This window comes from Pseudophryne corroboree, chromosome 3 (assembly GCF_028390025.1).
Source record: "Pseudophryne corroboree isolate aPseCor3 chromosome 3, aPseCor3.hap2, whole genome shotgun sequence".
In the NCBI taxonomy this organism is placed as follows: domain Eukaryota; kingdom Metazoa; phylum Chordata; class Amphibia; order Anura; family Myobatrachidae; genus Pseudophryne; species Pseudophryne corroboree.
The window spans coordinates 15,342,529-15,367,324 of NC_086446.1; the positions used below are offsets into that span (position 1 = coordinate 15,342,529).

Consider the following 24,796-nt stretch of genomic DNA (forward strand, 5'->3'; position numbering starts at 1 on the left):
CTTTTGTGTATTTAAATTATTTTCTACATTGTAGAATAATTCTGAAGACATCAAAACTATGAGAGAACACATATGAAATTATGTTGTAAACAAAAAAGTGTTAAACAAATCCAATTATGTTTTATATTTTAGATTCCTCAAAGAAGCCCCCTTTTTGCTTTGATGACAGCTTTGCACACTCTTGGCATTCTCTCAATCAGCTTCATGAGGTAGTCTCCTGGAATGGTCCATTGATTTACTACTGCTGAAAAATGTACTGATGAAACTAAGCAAAGTATTTTGGAATAGAACCATGTTTGATAGATATCAGAGTAATAAACTGACTCCTAGAGGGCTAAGACCTAATGTTTTTCCAACCTTTGACCGTGAAGAAAGGATGGGAAACTGTTTTACTGGAATGTTCTGAGATCCTTATTAAGATACTGATTAAACATCATGATAGTAAAATAAAACAGTATACGGAGGAAATCTCCACTAATGGAGAGAAATTGAAACAACATGATGGTTTGGAGCAATTCCAAAATACATATCTGAAATATAAACATGAGGTTGAGGTAGCAGAAAAAAATATAATTGAACGAAAACAACAGAAATTCTTAAGAGACAAGAATGACTATCTCAACGGTACCATCTTCAGATGGAGCATAAATAAGACATACAGGAATACAATGAGGGAAAAGGTTTCTCTACATCAGAGGTAGAGACATCTGAAAGTGAAATGTCAGATCAGTCAACAGTAAGTAATCAGAGATGTTCACAACATTTTTTAGGGGCAGGTCCGAGTGGATAACCAGATACAGGACCCCAAAGAGAACAAGAAGGGGACTCAATAATAAAAAATCAGAGAGAGAGAGAGAGGAGACTGGGGAGGAAACCCACAGCGGAAGTACAACGCCTTCAGGAGATAACTCCAGAGGACACTATGAAAATCATCAATATCAGTGACAGAATTTTAAATGAGCATCATAAAAGTGTGCTTTCCAAAGGACTGTCATTTCCCCCCACTAAAAATATGGATAGATTTATAGTGGAAAAGGACCTGAACCTCTTTGCAAGGAAGATTATGTTGAGGAAATTTTACCACAATAGGGAAAATGATGCCACAACTACTGATATAGGAGAGATGGAAGTAGATGCCATTAGAGCATTGGGAGATCTGCTACAGGAAAATGATGAATATCAAGGAACATGTTCCGAGAACTATCGTGATATGAGTCTAAGAAAGAAATCAACTTTCTTCCTGAACATTAATATTTGTCCACAAGTTAAAATTTACATGGATTTAGTATCCAAGGATTTGGACAATCTTTATAGTGAAGGGAAGAAAATACTGTATCCCAACCTAACGAAATATGAACGGAAAGCTCTGCAGGATATTGAAAAATGGGACGATGTAGAAATCAAATCATCTGATAAGGGTGGTGATGTTGTAATTTGGAGGAAAGATTACTACCTTGAGTAAAAAATTAGGCAATTGAATGGTACATCATGCTATCAAAAATTAATTTTCAATCCCACAGCAAACTTCTTGAAGTGTTATTTACAGCTGATCGAAAAGAGTTATGCCGAAGGAATTATTACTAAGAGGGAAAAATAATTTTTATGGGTGGAGAACCCCAAGGTACCAACCTTCTATATCCTGCTCAAAATACATAAAAATCCTGACAAACAACCCGGAAGACTTATGGTGTCGGGTATGGGAGGCCTTGCTGAAAAGGTAAGTGTGTTTGTGGCTAAACAAGTCAGAAAGTTTGTTACTGAATTACCATCTTATACAAGGGACACCTTGGACATATTGGCCAAAATAGAAAATCTGACAGTAACATCAGACACATGGCTCTGTACATGCGACGTTGAGTCGCTATATACAAGTATTAATCATGAGAGAGGACTTTGAGCTGTTAAACATTTTCTCAGTATGAGGAATATAAGCAAACTTGACGAATTTACAATTAAACTTTTGGAATTCATTCTAACAAAAAATTATTTTGTTTTCAATGAGAGATTTTATCTCCAGACCCAGGGTACAGCGATGGGTAGTACATGTGCGCCTACGTACGCCAATCTGTACCTCGGGTGGTGGGAGCGTGAATTCGTCATTTTGGATAATAATGACATCTATACGAACCACATAACGGGGTGGTTTTGATATATAGATGACATCCTGATACTGTGGGAAGGAGAGAAGGAGCTCCTAATAGAATTCATCAACATCTTGAATCAAAATGAGTTAAATTTAAAGTTAACTTCAGAAATGAGTCAAACATCTATTACTTTCTTTTCTTGGATTTAGCTATTAAATTGAAGAAGATGGGGCAATTACTACTGATTTGTACAGAAAAGCAACTGCCACAAACAGTTCCCGTCTTCCAGCAACAATACGAGGAGTCCCTAAGGGAGAATTTATAAGGATACGTCGTAACTGCTCAAGTAAAGAAAAACGTGAAAAGAGGGCAAAAGAACTGAAGGAAAGGCTTAAACTGAGGGGGATACAGTAATAAAAGCATCAAAACCAGCTCCAAAATAGCTGCAAATACAGATAGAAAATCTCTCATTCTCCCCAAAAAAGCAATAGCTACAGGAGAACAACAACAGGAAATTAGATTCATGGGAACATTCTGTAATGAACACAGAGATACGAGACATCTTACAGAAACATTGCCATGTGGTAATCATGGATGCAGATATAAAAGTAACCTTGGGAGAAAAGGTGCACACAAGTTGGAGAAAGTCACCAAACATAAAAGATACTTTAGTACACGGCCATTTCCTGCGAGATGGAAAACATCATAAAGACAAAAACATCACGAGGTGCTTTCCTTGTGGAGTATACAACACCTGCCAGTATATTCAACGGGCAAAGAAGATTAAAGACCGTTATGGAAAACAAAGAAAGATACATGCTTATATCAACTGTAAAGCAGGCAATTAAGCATACGCATCATGGAGCATATTAAAAACATCAGGAATGTATCCATAGATCTCTGAGGAGAATCACAGGATCCCACAGTAGGATCAGGTAGGTGGGATTTAGGGTCTCGCCAATATACCAAAGTGACTGTCACTGGGCTGATACTGAGGTGGCAGTGAAGCAAATAAGAGCAAGTAGGTGACACCGTGCTGCAGTGCAGGGGGCAGATCTGGGAGGAGCGTGTCCAATGTCAAATCTGAATTACTCTGTAAGAATAAAACTACCCAGTTCTTGTTGGGCTTCATGTAAAAGCAGCCAGTATTTACCCTGCATGCAATCACAAGGTTTGTCCAGATGCAAAGTTATATAATGTGCAGAGCAGCTGTGTGTGTCTCATACACTGATATACTGTTTCCTCTCAAGTAATAACATCAGGCATTACACTTTATATTCTCTGATCTATTTAGGGGGAACAGCTGACTGATATGAAGATAAATGATATAGACAGAGAAGAAGAGACGTATGTGACTGATATGAAGGCAGAAGATATAGACAGAGAAGAAGAGACGTATGTGACTGATATGAAGGCAGAAGATATAGAGGGAGAAGAAGAGACGTATGTGACTGATATGAAGGCAGAAGATATAGAGGGAGAAGAAGAGACATATGTGACTGATATGAAGGCAGAAGATACAGAAGGAGAAAAAGAGATGTATGTGACTGATATGAAGGCAGAAGATGCAGAGGGAGAAGAAGAGACGTATGTGACTGATATGAAGGCAGAAGATATAGACAGAGAAGAAGAGACGTATGTGACTGATATGAAGGCAGAAGATATAGACAGAGAAGAAGAGACGTATGTGACTGTTATGAAGGCAGAAGATATAGAGGGAGAAGAAGAGACGTATGTGACTGATATGAAGGCAGAAGATATAGAGGGAGAAGAAGAGACGTATGTGACTGATATGAAGGCAGAAGATATAGAGGGAGAAGAAGAGACATATGTGACTGATATGAAGGCAGAAGATACAGAAGGAGAAAAAGAGATGTATGTGACTGATATGAAGGCAGAAGATGCAGAGGGAGAAGAAGAGACGTATGTGACTGATATGAAGGCAGAAGATATAGAGGGAGAAGAAGAGACGTATATGATGGGTGATCAGCAGTGTAAGGAGGAGGAAATCCCTACAGATATCAGCATAGGTGAGTAATATACACATCACAATACACACTTCACATAAACTGTATTTCTCTTATGTCCTAGAGGATACTGGGAACCATTTAGTACCGTGGGGTATAGACCGGTCCACTAGGAGCCGTGGGCACTTTATTTGATAGTGTGCGCTGGCTCCTCCCTCTAGGCCCCGCCTAACAGACTCAGTTTAGAAAATGTGCACAGAGGAGCCGGTCACGCTTATGGAAGCTCCTGAAGAGTTTTCTGCATTTATTTTATGTTATTTTCAGGCAGGACTAGGTGGCACCAGGCTGTCTGCTTCATGGGACTTAGGGGGGATAATGGCCCAACCTCTTGAAGGATTAATGGTCCCGTTCCCCGCTGTTAGGACACTGGCTTCTGAGGGAAATATTTGCAAGTCCCACTACGGCGAGTGTACATTCCCGCAGCACGCCGCCACCCCTAACAGAGCCAGAAGAGTGAACAGTGGGGAGTACTAATCCAGCGTCCTGGTTAGCGGGTCGACGGCCATTATGGCGGCATGAGGGTTTGAAGATGCATGGTTTCTAACCGGCGCAGACTTATGAGGGAGCGAACTGAGTCTCAGTAAACTGTACACAGTACCTACACTGGCAAACACAGACTTAAAACGGCTCTGACTCCATTTTAAGCACTAAATTACCTCAGCCAGTATATAAAAAAAGCGGGAAGACCGCTCGCCATTGCGGGGGCGGGGCTTCACTATGAGCGGATCCAGCAGCTCACCAGCGCCATTTTTCCTCTGCATTGGACGCTGACTAGACACACCCAGAGACCCACTATAGCAGCGGTGGCCAACCAGTGGCTCTTGAGCCACATGCGGCTCTTTCTTTATTCAAATGTGGCTCCCAACACTCAAAATCACATGATCACAACAGATCCGGAAACTGCTGCACTCCAGCCAGACACGCAGCAGCACTACGGGCACTGAGAACTGAGGGAGCCAGATACATGAGGTAAGACACCCACCGGCAAACAGAGGACACATAAGGGGCTGCAGCAATGGCATGAGTTGTGGGGGCTGTAGTGACACATGAGGGTGGGCTGGAGTGACACAAGGGGGAGCTGGCTGGAGTGACACAGAAGGGTCCTGGCAGTAGTGACACATGGAAGAGCTGGCTGGAATGGCACAGGAGGCTGTTGGCAGGAGTGACTCATGGGGAGCTGGCTGGAGTGACATAAGAGGGTGGTAACAGGTGTGACACATGGGGGATCTGGCTGGAGTGACACAGGAGGGTGCTGGCAGTAGTGACACATGGGAGAGCTGGCTGGCGTAACACAGGAGGGTGCTTGTAGGAGTGACTCATGGGGAGCTGGCTGGAGTGACATTGTGGGGTGCTGGCAGTAGTGACACGTGAGAGCTGGCTGGTGTAACACAGGAGGGTGCTTGTAGGAGTGACTCATGGGGAGCTGGCTGGAGTGACATTGTGGGGTGCTGGCAGTAGTTACACATGGGAGAGCTGGCTGGAATGACACAAGAGGGTGCTTGTAGGAGTAACATGGGGGAGCTGGCTGGAGTGACATAGGAGGATGATAGCAGGAGTAACATGGGGGAGCTGGCTGGAGTGATACAGGGGGGAGCTGAAGTGTATTGTGTGAATCTGACCTTTTCAATTATTTTATGTGGAAGTGGCTTTTTTAATGTATTTTATACCAAGGGCGTGGTCTAGCAGGCACAAGGCCACACCCCATTTTTGCACGTGCGCCTTCGGCGTGAGGTCGGCTCTTTTATGTACCTAACTAGATTTTTTGGCTTTTTGTCTCTTACTGGTTGGCCACCCCTGCATTATAGCATGTGCTTGGATCACAAAAGCCATTGCTAAATGGTCAGGTAACCTAATTGAGGGGTCAGATTCCTTATCTAGGGGGGAGGTTGTTTTACTCTTGCAACATATACAGGACTCTGCAAACTTTATGGTGGAAGCCATAAAAGAAATAGGTTTGCTTAATGCATGCACCACTGCTATGGCAGTGTCCGCTACGCCAGTGGACTGCTGATGCGGATTCCAGGAAAGGCATGGAAGGCCTACCATTTACAGGTGAGGCCTTATTTGGAGTTGAACTGGATAAATGGATCTCCAAAGCTACTGCGGGTAAGCCCGCATATCTTCCTTCCACAGCTCCCCACTCAGGAAGGCCTACTCAGCTTCCAATTTGCAGTCCTTTCGGACAGCCAAGTTTAAGGGAAAAACCAGAGGTTCTTCTATAGCCACCAGAGGTGCTAAAGGTAAACCACGAAAACCAGCAACTGCAGGTTCACAGGAACAGATCTCGCGTTCTGCTTCCTCAAAGCCTTTAGCATGACGGTGGACTGCGATGCCTGGAAGACCAGCAGGTGGGAGCCAGACATACATTTTTCAGTCACATCTGGACGTCATCATGCCAGGATCCCTGTGACATAGGATTTATCTCCCAGGGCTACAGACTGGAGTTTCAGGAGCTCCCACCTTACAGATTCTTCAAATCAGGCTTACCAGTTTCTCAGGAAGCAAGTATAACCTTACAGGACGCCATTCAGAAATTAGTACAGACTCAGGTCATTGTTCCAGTTCCACCTCATCTGCAAAACAAGGGATATTATTCCAACCTGTCTGTAGTACAGAAACCGGACGGTTCAGTAAGGCCATTTTTGAACCTCAAGTCATTGAACCAGTACTTACGGGTGATCAATTCTAGATGGAGTCTCTGAGAGCGGTGATCTCGGGTCTGGAGGAGGGGGAATTCCTAGTGTCTCTGGATATCAAGGATACGTACCTTCACATTCCAATCTGGCCGCCTCATCAGGCTTATCTATGGTTTGCACTGCAGGACTGTCACTTCCAGTTCCTGGCCCTGCCATTTGGTCTCTCCACGGCACCGAGGGTGTTCACCAAGGTGATGGCAGAGATGTTTCTATTACGTCCTTGAGGATGTTGGGGACACCAAAAGAACCAAGGGATATAGACGGATCCGCAGGAGAAATGGACACTTTAAGACTTTCAAAGGGGCGTGACCTGGCTCCTCCCTCTATATCCCTCCCCAGACTCAGTTTTAGAAATGTGCCCGGAGAGTACACAGGCACACGGGGGAGCTCTTAGAGTTTCTCTGAAAAGACTTAATGTTAGGTTTTTTATTTTGGAGAGATCTGCTGGCTACAGACTCCCTGCTTCATGGGCAAGAGGGGAGAGCAGTCTAGACCCACTTCTAATGAGTTTCAGGGCTCTCCTGCTGCTGACAGCTGCTGAGGGGAGAAGAACGCCGGGCGCTCCTGGATGCTCCCTCCCACAGCCTGCCGTCCCCCCTCTTCAAGCCAGAAGTCAGAAGACAGGTGAGTATGTGAGGAAAAGACATTGATTCGCTCAGTACGCGCCAGGCTCCCGGACAGTACACACCGCTGGGTGCAGGGCGCTGGGGGGGGGGGCGCCCTGGGGAGCAATTTGGACCTCAAATAAGGCTGGCATGTATAGATACAGTGCCCAGGCACTGTATATAACCTGATAATGTCAATATTATCTTAAACCATTAAGCTATACCTTTAAACACAGTTTTACCATGGAGCCGCTGCGGCCGCTAGACTTAATACACACGCTACGTACTGTGTACGCTATTTGCGCACAGAGTCCTGTATCATTTATGCACTTAGCGTACACACGCCGCGCTGTGGGTACAAAGTACACGCTGCGCGTACGCACACAAATTTATATACTTTAAACCGTATTAGTAATATAATGCAATGATATGATTACACCTTAAACCTTTATGCAGCAAAGCACTGCAATGATGTTATAACTTAAACCTTACGTAGCGCTGACGGTATAAAGTACCCGCAGTGCGTACACTTTATCAATACACTTTAAAACCTTATACAGTTTGGTAATGTAATATGCTTTAAACCCTAGCAGGGAAATGAGGATACAACACAGACATGTAGTCAACCGCTGGATTCTAAGGCCACAGTGGATTATTTGAAAGAGGATTAACAGTACAAATCATACACTACAGGCTAACGAGATAAATCTACAACAGAATAATGGCTACAGTCAATGTACATACGTGAGAATGTTCGCTTGCGCAACCTGGACCAGTCCTCCGCTTATCAGGTAGAAAGCGTTCAGAGTCTTCTGACCGGCCAGGCAGCAATAGGCTTTTTATACACAACTTCCATACACAATACAATGGTTACTGTAATCGCATTGTCCATTGGACACAGAGATGCATCTTTACATTACAGGAGAGGTCATAGGTTGATTTAAAAAGGTGGGCGATGTCTTTTTCAACTGCTCTTGGGGGTGGTATCCTCTGGATTCCCGCCGCATACATAATATACAGTAAATACAGTTTATATCTATATTCTACTTCTGCACATAACTATACGCAGGAACATGCGATCTTTCTCTAACCAACACCGGAATGTTACCCTTAAAATACCCTACAGCTGGATACCAGACATCACCTTATAACCTTAGTCTGTCCCTTCCTATCATGTAAAGACGAATACCTTCGTTCTGGAATCATTTAAACAGTTCTAACTTTCTGATGTATTGTAAGGAGACTATGTGTACAATATGCGCTATTTGGATTAAATCTGTAATGTGTGGATAGCCCTCCATGCGCACACAAACTCTACCGTAAATGCGCATACCACGCACTAAGGCGCATGGCCGTGGGGAGCTACTTTACGCAAATTGCGGATATGTGCACGCACGGCAGAACGAGTGCGCACGTAGGGGCCATTGGTGTGTGGTTTGTACTTGGTGTGTATGGTTCAATATTTTTCGACTTTGACAAACCCCCGCCAGGATAAATAATTAATGAAATAGCGGGACCGAAGCGCGCCATTACAGGGGGCGGCGCTTCGTCACCACAGCTCACTTGGCGCCATTTCCTCCTCCAAACAGCACCGCTGGTCCTTCCTCAAATCAGCAAGTACCAGGGGATTTATTGCAAAACGGGGGGGGGGGGGGCACAGTTATTATTATTATAATATAATATAGCGCTGCAGCTCTGTGACACTTCAGGGTATTTTCAGACCTGCACAATTTGGCGCTGGGGTGTGAGCTGGCTATCTCCCTTTGTGTTCCTGACAGGCTTTGTGTTTGTGGGATGTCTTTCTAGAGGACGACATGTCTGAGGCAGAGTTCTCCTCACCAGGGGATAACTTATTGGGGACACCTCCCGACTGCTGACTGGATTTCTACGTTTAATGCTTTGAATGCAAATGTCACGCTTTTAAGTCAACAATTTGCTCAGTCTGAATCCAAGATCCAGGTATGGCAGAGATCTATGGAGGATGCTATATTGCACCAGTACCCTATGGGTTCTCTCAAACATAATTTTGACCAGTTAGCTGACACTGACACGGACTCTGAAACCGATGTCGGCTATGCAGATTCTAGGTTAGATCCTAAATTGGCAAAGAGTGTTCAGTATATGATTGTGGCAGTTAAAGATGTTTTGCACATTGAGGACCCTTTTACACCTGAAACCAGGGTCCTCATTTACGGGGAGAAGAAACGCTCGGTAACATTTCCCCCCTGTTTTGAACTGAATAATCTATGTGAGGGCATATGGAATACCCCTGATAAGAAATTCTTGATCCCTAAAAGAATTCCTGTGGCGTACCCTTTTCCCGCTGCTGATAGGGAAAAATGAGAGACACCACCCACGGTTGACAAAGCCCTGGCGCACTTGTCTAAACAGGTGGCCCTCCATGTGGCTCAGTCAGCCGGCTGACCGTAAGCAGGAGGCTACTTTAAAAGCAATTTTTGCTACCATGGGGACGCAGCTCAGACCTCTGTCTGCGTGGGTGAGTAGCGTTATTGAAAAGTGGGCAGACGGGTTGTCTTCGGGTTTGGATACTCTTGATAAGGATACCATCCATATGACGCTGGGTTATATCAGAGATGCAGCCGCGTACTTGAAAGAGGCTGCTAGAGACGCTACCCTGCTGGGTGCTAAGGCAAATGCTATGTCAATTGCAGCTAGGCGAGTGCTCTGGACTCACCAGTGGAATGCTGATGCAGATTCCAAGAAAAATATGGAGTCTCTCCCCTTTAAAGGTGGCAAACTCTTTGGTGACGGTCTTACTGATTTAGTGTCGGCAGCTACCGCGGGTAAGTCGACATATTTACCTTATGTTCCTGCACAACAAAAGAAACCACCATTATAACATGCAGTCCTTTCGGCCCAACAAATATAAAAAAGGCCGAGGAAATTCCTTTCTTGCCCACAGAGGCAGAGGAAGGGGGAAAAGGGCACCCGCCTCCTCATGTTCCCAGGAGCAGAAGTCCTCCCCGGCCAAGGTAATGGTGGAAATGATGGTTCTCCTCCGCAAGCAAGGAGTTACAGTTATCCAGTACTTGGACGATCTCCTGATAAAGGCGAGGTCCAAGGACAAATTGATACAGGACATTGCACTGTCCCTGTCCATTCTGCAGTGACACGGCTGGCTTTTAAACTTGCCGAAGTCACAGTTAATCCCGACAACAGGGTTGGTGTTTTTGGGCATGATTCTGGACACGGTCCAGCAGAGAGTGTTTCTCCCTTTGGAGAAGACTCTGGAACTTCAGAGTTTGGTAAAACTCATACTGAAACCAAAAACAGTCTCCATTCATCAATGCATTCGGTTGCTGGTGAAAATGGTTGCAGCATACGAGGCCCTCCAGTTCGGAAGGTTCCATGCCAGGGTGTTTCAGTGGGACCTGTTGGACAAGTGGTCGGGGTCCCACCTTCATATGCACAGGAGAATAGTTCTATCTCCCAACACCAGAATCTCACTCCTGTGGTGGCTCCACAGCTCTCACCTCTTAGCAGGATGCAGGTTCGGGATCCAGGACTGGATCCTAGTGACCACGGATGCAAGTCTCCGAGGTTGGGGGGCAGTCACTAAGGGGGTGACCTTCCAAGGAAGATGGTCAGGTCCAGAAAATCATCTTAACATAAACGTTCTGGAACTGAGAGCCATTTACAACGGCCTTCGACGAGCAGATCATCTTCTTCAAAACCTGCCAGTCCTGATCAAGTCGGAGAATGTCACGGCAGTAGCATACATAAACCGCCAAGGCGGTACAAAAAGCAGAGCAGCAATGGCGGAAGCCACAAAGATTCTTTGCTGGGCGGAGAAGCATGTAAGCAATGTTCATTCCAGGAGTGGACAACTGGGAAGCAGACTTCCTCAGCAGACACGACCTAAATCCAAGAGAGTAGAGTCTCCACCAGGAGGTCTTCACACTGGTGACAAGTCTCTGGGGGGTTCCCCATATAGACCCAGGGACCCTCAGGCGGCGGCAGTGGACGCACTGACGACACCTTGGGTGTTTCCGTCGGTATACATATTCCCTCCGCTTCCTCTATTCCAAGGGTTCTGAGAATTTTGAGAAGAACAAAGGTTCCAGCGCTCCTTGTAGTTCCAGACTTGCCAAGGAGAATTTGGTACCCAGATCTTCAGACATTACTGATAGAAGATCCCTGGCCTCTTCCTCTTCGACAGGGGCCGTTCGTTTATCAAGACTTAAAGCGGCTACGTTTGATGGCATGGCGGTTGAACGCCAGATTTTAGCCCAAAAGGGTATTCCCAATAAAGTCATCCCTACCCTTATCCTTGCAAGGAAGGGTGTGACGTCATAACACTATCACCGTATCTGGAGGAAATATATTTCCTGGTGCGAGTCCAAGAAAGCTCCAGTGGACAAATTTGACCTTGGACGTTTTCTCCATTTTCTACAGAATGGAGTGGATGTGGTCCTTAAATTAGGCTCCATAAAGGTGCAGATTTCTGCGTTGTCAATTTTCTTTCAGGAACAATTGTCCTCACTTCCTGAGGTGCAGACCTTTGTGAAAGGGGTCCTGCACATCCAACCTCCCTTTGTGCCCCCTGTGGCACCTTGGGACCTTAATGTGGTTTTAGCATTCCTTAAATCACATTGGTTTGAACCTTTACGTAAAGCGGAGTTGAAATTCCTCACGTGGAAGGTTGTCATATTGTTAGCTTTAGCATCCGCAAGGCGGATGTCTGAGTTGGCGGCCTTGTCTCACAAGAGCCCTTATTTGATTTTTCATGAAGATAGAGCAGAATTGAGGACTAGACAACAGTTTCTTCCAAAGGTGGTTTCATATAAATCAGCCTATTGTGGTACCAGTGGCTACTGGTGCTTTGGCTGAGGAAAAGGCTCTGGATGTGGTCAGAGCTTTGAAAATTTATGTCGCCAGAACGGCTGCAGTTAGGAAAACAGAGTCTCTGTTTGTCCTCTATGCTCCCACTAAGATTGGGTGTCCTGCTTCCAAGCAGACCATCGCCCGCTGGATATGTCAAACGATTCAGCAGGCTCATTCCACGGCAGGCCTGCCGTTACCGAAATTGGTTAAGGCCCATTCCACTAGGAAGGTGGGCTCGTCCTGGGCGGCTGCCCGGGGTGTCTCGTCAGGGTCAAACAGGTTTGCTAAGTTTTACAAGTTTGATACCTTGGCCGATGAAGACCTGAAGTTTGGTCAATCGGTGCTGCAGAGTCATCCGCACTCTCCCGCCCGTTATAGAGCTTTGGTATGATCCCTTGGTTCTTTTGGTGTCCCCAACATCCTCAAGGACGTAATAGAAAACAGGATTTTAATACCTACCGGTAAATACTTTTCTATAAGTCCGTGGAGGATGTTGGGCGCCCGTCCCAGTGCGTACTGTATCTGCAGTTTAGTTCTGGTTACACACAGGTTGTGTTATGGTTTCTTCAGCTTGTTGCTGAATTTTGTTTATGTCCGTTGACATGTGTTCAGTTGAATACCATGTTATTCGGCATGTTTATGGCGTGAGCTGGTAATAGGCTCACCTTGTTATTAATTCCTTTCCTCGAAATGTCCGTCTCTCCGGGCACAGTTCCAAACTGAGTCTGGGGAGGGATATAGAGGGAGGAGCCAGATCACGCCCCTTTTAAAGTCTTAAAGTGCCCATGTCTCCTGCGGATCCGTCTATATCCCGTGGTTCTTTTGATGTCCCCAACATCCTCTACGGACTTATAGAAAAGGATTTACCGGTAGGTATTAAAATCCTGTTTTCTCCTCCAAAAACAGGGAGTGAGCATTATTCCGTACCTGGATGATCTTCTGATAAAGGTGTCGTCCAGAGAGAGGTTGTTGGACAGCATTGCCCTCTCAACCACATTACTCCGGGATCATGGGTGGATTCTGAACCTTCCGAAATCTCACCTAGAGCCAACACGGAGGCTTCCATTCCTGGGGATGACACTGGACACAGTCGCAGAAGGTGTTCCTTCTGTTGGAAAAGGCATTGGTAATCCAGTCGATGGTTCGGGATGTCCTGAAGCCAACCCGGATATCGGTGCATCTATGCATTCGTCTTCTGGGAAAACTGGGAAAAATACTTCAGTACAGAAGGTTTCACGCAAGACCTTTCCAGCTTGATCTGTTGGACAAGTGGTCTGGATCGCATCTGCACATGCACCAGAGGATTAGTCTGTCGCAAAGAGCCAGGATTTCTCTTCTACTGTATAGTGGCTTCCGACTTCTCACCTAATCGAGGGTCGTCGGTTCTGGATTCAGAATTGGATTCTGCTAGCCACAGACGCAAATCTTAGAGGTTGAGGAGCAGTCACCTAGAGGGTTCAATTTCAGCGAAGATGGTCAAGTCAGGAAGTTGTCCTTCCAATCAACATTCTGGAACTCAGGGCTATATACAACGCTTTTCTGCAAGGCTCATATCTTTTTCAAGATCAGGCCATTCGGGTCCGGTCAGACAATGTGACAGTGGTAACGTACATATACCGACAAGGCGGAACAAAAAGCAGAGCTGCAATGTCAGAGGTGACCGGCATTCTCCTCTGGACAGAAAAACACGCTGTGGCGTTGTCAGTGGTCTTCATTCCGGGAGTAGACAACTGGGAAGCAGACTTCCTCAGCAGACACAACCTGCACTCGGGTGAGTGGGGCCTACACCCGGAGGTGTTCAGGTACTTCATACGTCGGTGGGGATATCCACAAATCGACATGATAGCCTCTCGTCTCAAGAAGCTCAAGCGGTATTGTTCCAGGTCGAGAGACCCACAGGCAGTGGTGGTGGACGCTCTGGTGACTCCATGGATCTATCAGAAGGTGTATGTGTTTCCTCCACTTCCTCTGATCCCAAGAATTCTCAAAATAATAAAAAGGGAAAAGGTTCAGACAATCCTCATTGCTCTGGACTGGCCAAGAAGGGCCTGGTACGCGGACCTTCTGGAGATGCTACTAAAAGATCTGTGGCCTCTACCGTTTTGCGAGGATCTCCTGCAACAGGGCCCGTTTGTCTTTCAAGACTTACCGCAGCTACGTTTGACGGCATGGAAGTTGAATAGCTAATTCTAGCCCGGAAGGGGATGCCGTACAAGATCATCCCGACTATGATCCAAGCCAGAAAGGGGGTAACGTCTAATCATTACCACCGTATTTGGAAGAAATACATCTCTTGGTGTGAGAACAGGAAATTTTCTGCGGTGGAATTTCATCTGGGACATTTACTGCTTTTTCTATAGTCAGGTGTGGATGTGGGCCTATGTCTAGGCTCCATAAAAGTCCAGATTTTAGCCTTATCCATTTTCTTTTAGAAACAATTGGCTTCTCTCCCTGAGGTCCAGACATTCTTGAAAGGTGTTCTGCACATCCAACCTCCCTTCGTGCCTCCCACGGCACCTTGGAATCTCAATTTAGTGCTGTAGTTCCTCCATTCGGACTGGTTTGAACCGTTACTGAAGGTTGACGTAAAATATCTTACGTGGAAGACCGTCACACTGTTGGCCTTGGCTTCAGCAAGACGTGTGTCGGAGCTGGGGGCATTGTCTCACAAGAGCCCCTATTTAATTTTCCAACAAGATAGAGCTAAACTCAAAACTCACCAGCAATTTCTTCCAAAAGTGGTGTCTTCTTTTCACATCAACCAAACTATTGTGATTGCGGTTGTTACCGAAACCTCTGCTACTTCAAAGTCTTTGGATGTTGTGAGGGCTTTGAAGGTGTATGTAATGCGAACGGCTCATCACAGAATTTCGGACTTGCTGTTTGTTCTTTATGATCCCATTAAAATTGGGTGTCCTGCTTCAAAGTAGTCCATTGCATGCTGGATCAGGTTCACTTTCTAGCATGCTTATTCCACGGCAGGATTACCGGTTCCAAGATCTGTAAAGGCCCACTCGATTAGGTCAGTGGGTTCTTCTTGGGCGGCTGCCTGGGGTGTCTCGGCTTTACAGCTCTGCCAAGCAGCTACTTGGTGAGGTTCGAACACGTTTGCTAAGTTCTACAAGTTCGATACTTTGGACTCTTAAGGACCTTAAGTTTGGTCATTCAGTTCTGCAGGAACCTCAGCACTCTCCCACCCGATTTGGGAGCTTTGGTCCTTCCCCATGGTAAAATGGTTCCCAGTATCCTTTAGGACGTAAGAGAAAATAGGATTTTAATTACCTACTGGTAAATCCTTTTCTCGTGGTCCGTAGAGTATACTGGGCACCTGCCCAGTGCTTCGTACTTCCTGCACTGTTATTTCATTAAGTATTGTTGATTTGTTCAGCCATTGCTGTTCCTCTTTTAAAGTTTGGTTTGCATGGCTTTCCTCTTGTTCGTGTGTGCTGGTTCGGAATCTCACCACTGTCCTTTTTGTATCCTCTCAAAGTATGTCTGTCTCCTCGGGCACAGTTTCCTAGACTGAGTCTGGTAGGAGGGGCATAGAGTGAGGAGCTAGCCCACACTATCAAATTCTTAAACTGCCCATGGCTCCTATGATAAAGCTAAATATTTATCTTATTTAAAACCCTTTAAGAGGCCTAAGAACACTGTACGCTATTGACGTATGGAGTACCGTAAGGGTACGCACGTTGCGTAGCAATCGCTTAGCCGAGGTCGAGACGCTCGAGCGTCACGTTCGCTCACGGCCAAGAGATCACAGGCAGGCACGCTATTGGCTGCCGACTAACATAATGGTTCGCTATAGCGTAGCGGACGCTGTATCGGGAGCGGGCCGCTCGAGCGACACAAACGCTCGCGAGAATACGCTGTTGGTATCGGGCACACTTATAGGTGAGCGACTACCGTAATGCTACGCTATCAGCGTAGCGGACACTCGAGACCATGAGGAGATCACGAGCGGCGCAGACGCTCACAATGTTAAACCTTTAAATCTAAACCATAAACAATGTAATATGCTGTAAAACCTTAGTGTAGAGATAGGGTGTAGATGCAACACAGTGTAACCTTATTAACTTAAAAGCTGTTTGAGCGTCACCGACGCTCTGTGAATACTTAACACTATAATAAATACACAACTACCGGGCTTAGGGTCTAACGCCTTATATGAATATTATACTTGCAAAAAGAATAATACAATACAAGTCATACACTACAATATAACATAGACTAACTAACCAGGTAACTACACAGGAAATACAATACAATACTATTACGTTTTAAGAGAATACGAGAGAAAGAGGAGAAGAGAGAGAGAGAGAGAGATATGGCCCATAATAACAAGAAAGACAATATGATTGCGGAGAAAACTTACGCACAAGGGGAACGATCGCATGCGCCTCTGGACATCCAGCTCCCGATTTTCAGCAATGAGAACCGTTGAAGTGTGAGCTGGATGTGATCGGCTTGTCTATTTATGCCCCACACACAATACAATTCAATGGTCCCTACAATCTCATTGTTCATTGGACACAGGAATTCCTCCTCGCATTATAACAAAAGGTCATAGGTTGATTCATACAGGTGGGCTGTGACGATTTCCAACTGCTCAGGTGGGTGGGAAACTAGGTTTCCCGCCGCATGGATAAGTAAGTGCAAATAATAGTAAATGGACATAAACTTCTTATGTCCATAACTATTCGCACGAGCGATTAATTCGCTTCAAACCAACACCGGAATATTGCTAATTAAATATTCTTCCGATGGATACTAAACACCACTGTATTACTCCTGTCTGACCCTTCGTATCAAACAAAGAGGGATTTCTCTGTCCATGAACATGCTACATTAACTAAACTTTCAGATTCTATCAAAGGGACCATAATCTACAAAATACATTATATAGTGAAAATATGTAACGAAAGAGTCGCCCGCTAGACGCATACAATCTCTACCGTAAATGCGCATACCGTGCGCCTGCGGGTGCCCGCAACAGCGAGTATGCGCACGCACGGGAGAGCGCACGCATGCGCAGCAGGGACCTGTATGAGGTGCAAATATGGCAGTGTGCATCGTGATATTTTTCTGACTTTGACAGTCCACCCTTTGGCAGTCAACAATAACTGCCACTTCCTAAAACATTTCAAAACGAGAAAAATATATGTCAGGGGTTAATACATTTACATGGTTGGGTAGGGGAGGAGAGGAGAAGGTAGGAAAAGGGTATGACCTAGTGAGATAGCAGAAGCATGTGTGTATGAATCCGTGTTTTGGGGGGTCATGTATCATCGTGCCGTACGTGTTTTAAATCAAGCTTCGAGGCATTGCGAAGTATACATTTGAATTCCTTCTTATCCCGTGGTACGGGTCTGTGGATGGGCTGTCAAACTTTACCGAGCTCTTTTCGGCTGTGGTTGTAACAAAATGGGGAGCACATTTTAGTTGATGATACATGAATGGGGGAATATGTGATTGCTGATATCTGTGCCTGTATTCCCTATCGACTATGTGTGTAATTACCTGAAGGTTGTAGAGATGAAGAAAAGACATAATTACGGTAAATGCAGTGGTATTCTATGTCAGGTAAATGAACATTTGTCGGTTGAAGTCTTGTTCGGTGTCTGTTGAATGCAGTCTTCTTTGTGCTTTTGCCAAAAGGCGTGTGGGCAAAAAGCTTTGTCAATGTCCATAGACTTACAAAAGTGTTGGGCTAGCGTAATTTTAAAATTTCTAGGGAAACTGGGGGTCTATGGCAAAGTTCATCAACTATCTGTGTATAAGGTTGTCAAAACTTCTTCTTTAATCCATCAGTTGTCTGTATACAGGATCATCAAATTCCTCGTCCAAGTGGGTCTTTTTACCTTGGAGAAAACGGAAAAACAGGTGAAAGAAACGGACCGTAGAAATCGCTTTTTCATCACATCATTGTTTCTACATTTGGGTCATAAATCAAATCCATTGGAATTACAATTTCCTCACTCCTTAAACTCATTACCCTGGTACTACGTTTGCACTTCATTAAAGCCTGACCGCATCTAAATATCAAGCCAATCGTTATGATAACACCTAAGATACATAGAAGAAACTTCCCAACATCCATTATGACTCCTTGAGCCCATTCTCCTAAACCAGAGAACCAATTTTGCGGGTTCAACCATGACACCCAACCAGTCAGCTCATTACCTACAGCAGCAAGAGTGAGATTGTGTCTCCTGCGAAATTCCCACTTCAATTGGAGAATATCGTCCATCTTTTGGTCTATGACCTCGACCGGGTCCTCGGTACTATTTGTAATATATGTGCAACATTTCACGCCGTACTGCGTTGCCAGTGTGACACAATATCCACCTGTCACTGCCGTGAGATAATTGAGAATCATTCTATGCTGAACTAGTTCTGTTTTATAAGCTTGAAGTTCTCTTCCAGTATACCTAAACGTGTCATCATACATTTCTGTGATATTGTCTAACAAATTTGCGAGCGCAGATATGTATTTATAATTCAGCACTCCTCTGGCGGTGCGAGTGATGTCTAACGCGATTAGAAACTGAATCCCGGTGAATTCATGGATCATGTCAGAGGCCGGATGCTCTGTTCTTTCTATCAGGTGCCGTTTAACTACGTGCTCGTAATGGGTATGAGTATAAGGAGCTTGGGCAACACGGTGTATATCTTTCATTTTGGCATGTGATACAGTCATTACTTCAGGCAGTACTTTTCCAATATAACACAATCCTTCAGAGTTTGGGGCAAGCCACTTATACGCCTTCCTCCCGCATATGAAATATGCATCATCGGGGAGAACATATGCGACGGAGTAGGACATAACCATATTACACATCTTCCATGTGAAATCTCCTAACCCTAATTTTCCCATCTGTCTAGTACACGTATCAGCTTGTACGATATGTGCACAGTTTCCTGGTAATACCTCTCCAACTCTCGTAATCCTACTTCCTAGGGTATACCTATATCGGAAATATTTTCCACTACCAGCTATGTGGCGTATAAGTTCTGTATCTGTCGGCATTCTATCTGCTCTATATGAAAAGGTCATGGTTTGGTTGCTCCATGACACTTCCCAATTTCCCGGCTTTCGGGGATTGGAAATGTTAAAACATATTAGGGATCTATCCACATGATATTGGTGGAGCTTCAAACTAGGAGGACTGGAGATATTAAACCTCCTGTCCACCGGCCTCCCACCACTTAGCTCAAGTACCTCACCTATCGTTAAAGGAAATGGTACTAGTCCTGATTTGCTATGACCTTGAGGTACTTGAGAGCATACCCAACAATCTGTTTGATTTAACACACTACCCACTAAGGAGTGATAGTCACTCAAGGGATGCCGGTCCATGTGGATATTAAAACTGGATTGGCATTTCTTGATGCACCCATCCTCAACTACATTGTCACAGAGCCTACAGATACAGTTTTCTTCAGCTAACAATCCTTCACAATTCCTTCTATGGTCAATGCTATCGGATCGTTTTCTGATACTCGCCTTTGCTTGTTGGTTATGTTGTTCTTGGGAAACTACGCCTCCATCTCTGTCATCAGAACCCATTCCAGAACCTCTCTCGACCTCCATGGTACTCTCGCCGGAACAGACTGCTCTGGTCAACATCATGGTCAACAGGAAAATCCGGATCACAGTCTCTTGAGGCAAGTCCATCTTAGGAGGAAACGAAGAAGAATGAGAAGGGGGAAAAATAATTTGAGGGAGAGGGGATGGGAAGTGGAGAAAAACAATAAAAGGGAACAGGGAATCGACAACTGCTTTTGATCTTGTGATTCTCAATGCTCAGGTGCCGCCTCAGTCCTCCTGGAACAGACACTCCAGTGATACAACTTCCTCTACCGTCTGTTCCTTATCACGGGACCTCTCTGGATCAGCAACCTTCTTACAATGGGACGAATGAACCCAAGTCTCTCTCTCGGCAACTTTCAATGCTGTAGTGCTAGTCAATAAGACTTGGTATGGTCCTTCCCATCTGTCAATAAGGCAACCTGAGCGTAGAAAATTCCGTATCATTACATAATCCCCAGGTTCAATGTCATGACAATTACTATCTGGTAAATCAGGAATCACCAACTTCAAATTATCATTTTGATTCCTTAGCTGTTTACTCATGTTAATCAAGTATTTTACAGTCACTTCATTGTTACACTTCAAATCATCCTGAGGGTTAATCATAACATGCGGTTGTCGACCAAACAAGATTTCAAAGGGAGACAGATTAAGAGGGGACCTGGGAGTGGTTCTGATGCTGTACAGTACAATGGGTAAAGCTTCTGGCCATGTCAATCCTGTGTCTGCCATAACTTTGCTCAGTTTATTTTTAATAGTGCTGTTCACTCTTTCCACCTTCGCACTCGCCTGTGGACGGTATGGAGTGTGCAGCTTGCTATCAATTCCCATCAACTTACACATTCCTTGAAAGACATCACCTGTAAAATGGGTACCCCTATCACTTTCAATTATTCTAGGGATACCATATCTACATACAAATTAGCGGTATTTGTGGCCGCAGGAAATGCTTCGACCCAATTTGAGAATACATCTATACAAACAAGTACATATTTCAAATTTCGACAAGGGGGTAATTGAATAAAGTCAATCTGTATTACCTGAAAAGGACCGCCTGTAGGTGGGATATGAGATGGTTCTGTTGGTATTGCCTTTCCGATATTCTTTCTCAAGCATGTAAGGCATGACATTGCTCTCTTACTTGCATGAGATGAAAATCCTGGGGCGCACCAATATGCTCTTACCAACTTGCACATTCCTTCCTTGCCCAGATGAGTCAGCCCGTGAGCTGCCTCAGCTAAACATGGGAGATATGCTCTGGGGGCCACTGGTTTACCTTGTCCATCCGTCCAGAGTCCTGAGGACTCCTGGCCATATCCCTTCGCCTTCCAGACTGCCTTTTCCTGTGAGGAACACAAATTTTGCATTTCACACAACTTCTGTGTGTTGATGGTATTAAATACCATCAGTTGTGTGGTGTCTGTCTGTCTGGGGGTACCAGCTGCTAACTTAGCTGCTTCGTCTGCTCGGCTGTTACCAAGTGATACTGGGTCTTGGCTATATGTGTGTGCTTTACACTTGATAACAGCCACTCTGTCGGGTTCCTGTATCGCTGTTAGAAGCCTTTTGATGTGAGCTGCATGCGCTACCGGTGTACCAGCTGCCGTCATGAAATTTCTGAGGCGCCATAGGGCTCCGAAATCATGGACTACCCCGAATGCGTATCTAGAGTCGGTGTAGATATTGGCTGATTTGCCCTTAGCCAACTCACATGCTCTGGTTAGGGCGACCAGTTCAGCAACCTGGGCTGAGTGAGGTGGGCCTAGCGGTTCCGCTTCTATGGTGCCTTGGTCATCTACGACTGTGTATCCAGTACACAAGTCTCCCGAGTCTGACTGTCTGTGACAACTACCGTCCGTGTAGAAAGTTAGATCTACATCTTCCAGTGGGTTGTCACTGATGTCAGGCCTTGCGGTAAAATTTTGGGTCAAATATTCCATACAATCATGTGTGTCCTCCTTTGTATTAAATCCTCCTTCCCCACCACTCTCATCCTCCACCCTTTGTGCCTGTCCAGGCACACCTGGGAGATATGTTGCAGGATTTAATGCACTGCATCTCCTTATGGTGATGTTTACGGGGGCCATTAGTGCCAATTCCCATCTTGTAAACCGTGCTGATGAGACGTGCCTGGTTTGGGCAGAATTTAGCAAGGCTGACACTGCATGTGGTGTATGAATTGTGAGGTTGTGACCTAGCACTACATCTTCGCTTTTCGTTACTAGCAATGCTATCGCAGCAACGCTTCGCAAGCATGTGGGGAGGGATCGCGCTACCGTATCTAGCTGAGCGCTATAGTATGCTACTGGCCTGCTGGCATCACCGTGCTTTTGGGTTAAGACGCCTGCCGCGCAACCAGCACTTTCTGTTCCGTACAGCTCAAAGGGTTTCCCATAGTCTGGCATACCTAATGCTGGTGCCTGCGTTAGGCACTGTTTAAGTCTCTCAAACGCCATCTCGGACTCGTCTGTATGCGAAATCCGATCAGGTTTGTTTGAGGAGACCATCTCCTGCAAAGGTAATGCTAGAATGGAAAATCCTGGGATCCAGTTACGGCAATACCCACACATTCCTAAAAATGTTCTGATCTGTTGCTGGGTTTGTGGCAGAGTCATGTCTCTAATTGCTTGAATTCTATCAGCGGTCAGGTGTCTCAGTCCTTGTGTTAGACAGTGTCCCAAATATTTTACCTTAGTTTGGCATAATTGCAACTTGTCTTTGGAAACCTTGTGTCCTGTGTCTGAAAGATGAAACAGGAGCTGTTTCGTATCCTTCAGGGATGCTTCCACTGAATCAGAACACAGTAGTAGATCATCCACGTACTGTATTAATACTGATCCACTCTCTGGTTGGAAAGACTGTAAACAATCATGCAAAGCCTGGGAAAATATACTTGGACTGTCTATGAAACCTTGTGGTAATCGAGTCCATGTGTATTGGACTCCTCTGTATGTGAATGCAAACAAATATTGGCTGTCAGGGTGTAGAGGTACCGAAAAGAAAGCGGAGCAGAGGTCAATAACAGTGAAAAATTTCGCAGTGGGAGGGATTTGCATAAGGATGACAGCTGGATTTGGCACTACGGGGAACTGACTCTCAACTATTTTGTTAATCCCCCTTAGATCCTGCACTAGCCGGTAACCCCTCCCCCCACTCTTTTTTTACAGGGAAGATGGGACTATTGGCAGTGCTGGACGTTCTTACCAGAATGCCCTGTTGTAGCAAGCGCTCTATTACGGGATACACTCCTAACTCCACCTCTGGCTTCAGAGGGTATTGTGGGATTTTTGGAGCTATCCTACCATCTTTTACTTGTACAACTACCGGAGCTACGTTTGCCATCAATCCAGTGTCTTGTCCGTCTTTAGTCCAAAGTGACTCTGGTATCTGGGATGTCATTTCTTCTACTTGGGATGGAGTCCTATTTGTCATAATGGTATGTGACATTAATTTTGATGGGGAGTCTAACATGTCTCGCACTTCCTGAGCGTGATTCTCAGGTATGTCCAAGAATACACCTTCAGGAGTACAATAAATGATGCACCCCATTTTACACAATAAGTCTCTTCCCAGGAGATTAGTCGGTGCCGATGCAGCCAGCAAAAAGGAATGCTTGGTATGTAAAGGCCCTACTGTAATCTCGGCTGGTTTGCTAACAGGGTAGTGCTGGACTACTCCCGTTACCCCTATGGCTGGAATTGTCTTACCAGTGGTTCTCATGCCCACTGTCGAATTTATCACTGATTTGGCCGCCCCCGTATCTACAAGAAAGTTTAATGTTTTACCAGCTACATTTATTGCAATCTCGGGTTCACTTCCAAGATTTGCAATCAATTTTACTGGCTGCAGATTACAGGTATGGCCACACCCCTATTGGGTATGGTGACCTCCCTGAATCCCGCTGGCAGCAACTACTTGTGAAGGGGGTTAAATGGAAACTGCCAGGAGTTTGCCAGTCTCCTTTTGGGGGATATCTTTTTGTTTCCCCTGTATGTGGCTCATAACTCCGTCTCTGTGGACCCTGATCCCAATCTCGTGTGTCATGTCGTTGTCTAGGGGGTTGGTATGATCTTTGTGAATTTTTCGCTCTACAGTCTCGTGCTATGTGTCCCTGTTTATGACAAAAATAACATGTTACCACATTTGACTTACCCACAGGGTTTGGTGATCTATACAAAGGCTGCTTTGTGGTCAGGGCCTGTATACTTACGGCCATTAACTTATCACCTTGTGACTCCCTGTGTCTGGTGATATTCCGGTCGTGATCAATAGCAGCCTCTCTCAAAGTAGCCACCGACAGACCTCGCCAACATGGTTGCGTGGTCTGTACCCTTGTCTTTAATGCTTCTTTTAAACCATCCATTAGCACAGATACTGCTACTTCTTGATGATTTGCATTGGTCCTAATGTCCTCTATGCCAGTGTATTTTGCCATTTCTAATAATGCCCGGTGGAAATAATCAGCAGCTGTTTCTGACTCTTTTTGTTTAATGGAAAAAATTCTATTCCATTTGGCTACAGCTGGGAAATACTCCTTTAACTGTAAATTTATTCTTTTTACATTGTCTTTGTTGTACACATCTGTAAGAGGTACATCCTGATCCAATCCACAGTCAGCTAAAAATTGAGCTGCGTCGACATTGGAGGGTAAACATGCCCTCAGCAATATCTGCCAGTCTTTGTTATTGGGCTCTAAAGTGTTCCCAAGGTCTCTGATGTATTTCTGGCTAGCAACTAAGTCTTTTCTAGGATCAGGGAATTCAGACACTATGGTTCTTAATTCCATTCGGGAAAACGGGCTGTACATGGCAATGTTCCTGATAGGAGTGACTCCTGTAGTGTCCGTTTTCCCATTTGGAACAGCTATTACCCTCACGGGAGCAAGTTTAACAACATCATTCTGTGTAGATTCTACAGTCTGTGGTGAAATGGTTTCAGCATAGTG

At 45.1% G+C, this 24,796-nt stretch overlaps 1 protein-coding gene across 3 annotated transcripts in view; it reads left to right on the forward strand.

Annotated features, from left to right (window-relative positions):
• The window catches only part of LOC135056965 (oocyte zinc finger protein XlCOF6-like), a 76,040-nt gene that overhangs the window by 30,163 nt on the left and 21,081 nt on the right, over positions 1-24,796 (forward strand). For 2 of the 3 annotated variants that reach the window (XM_063962765.1, XM_063962762.1), the window contains exons 2-3: positions 133-209; positions 3,379-4,114. In XM_063962765.1, coding sequence (XP_063818835.1) covers positions 3,397-4,114 — 718 coding nt within the window. In that variant the 5' untranslated portion in view covers positions 133-209; positions 3,379-3,396. The remainder of the gene's footprint in view (positions 1-132; positions 210-3,378; positions 4,115-24,796) is intronic. The other variant, XM_063962763.1, reaches the window with a different exon arrangement.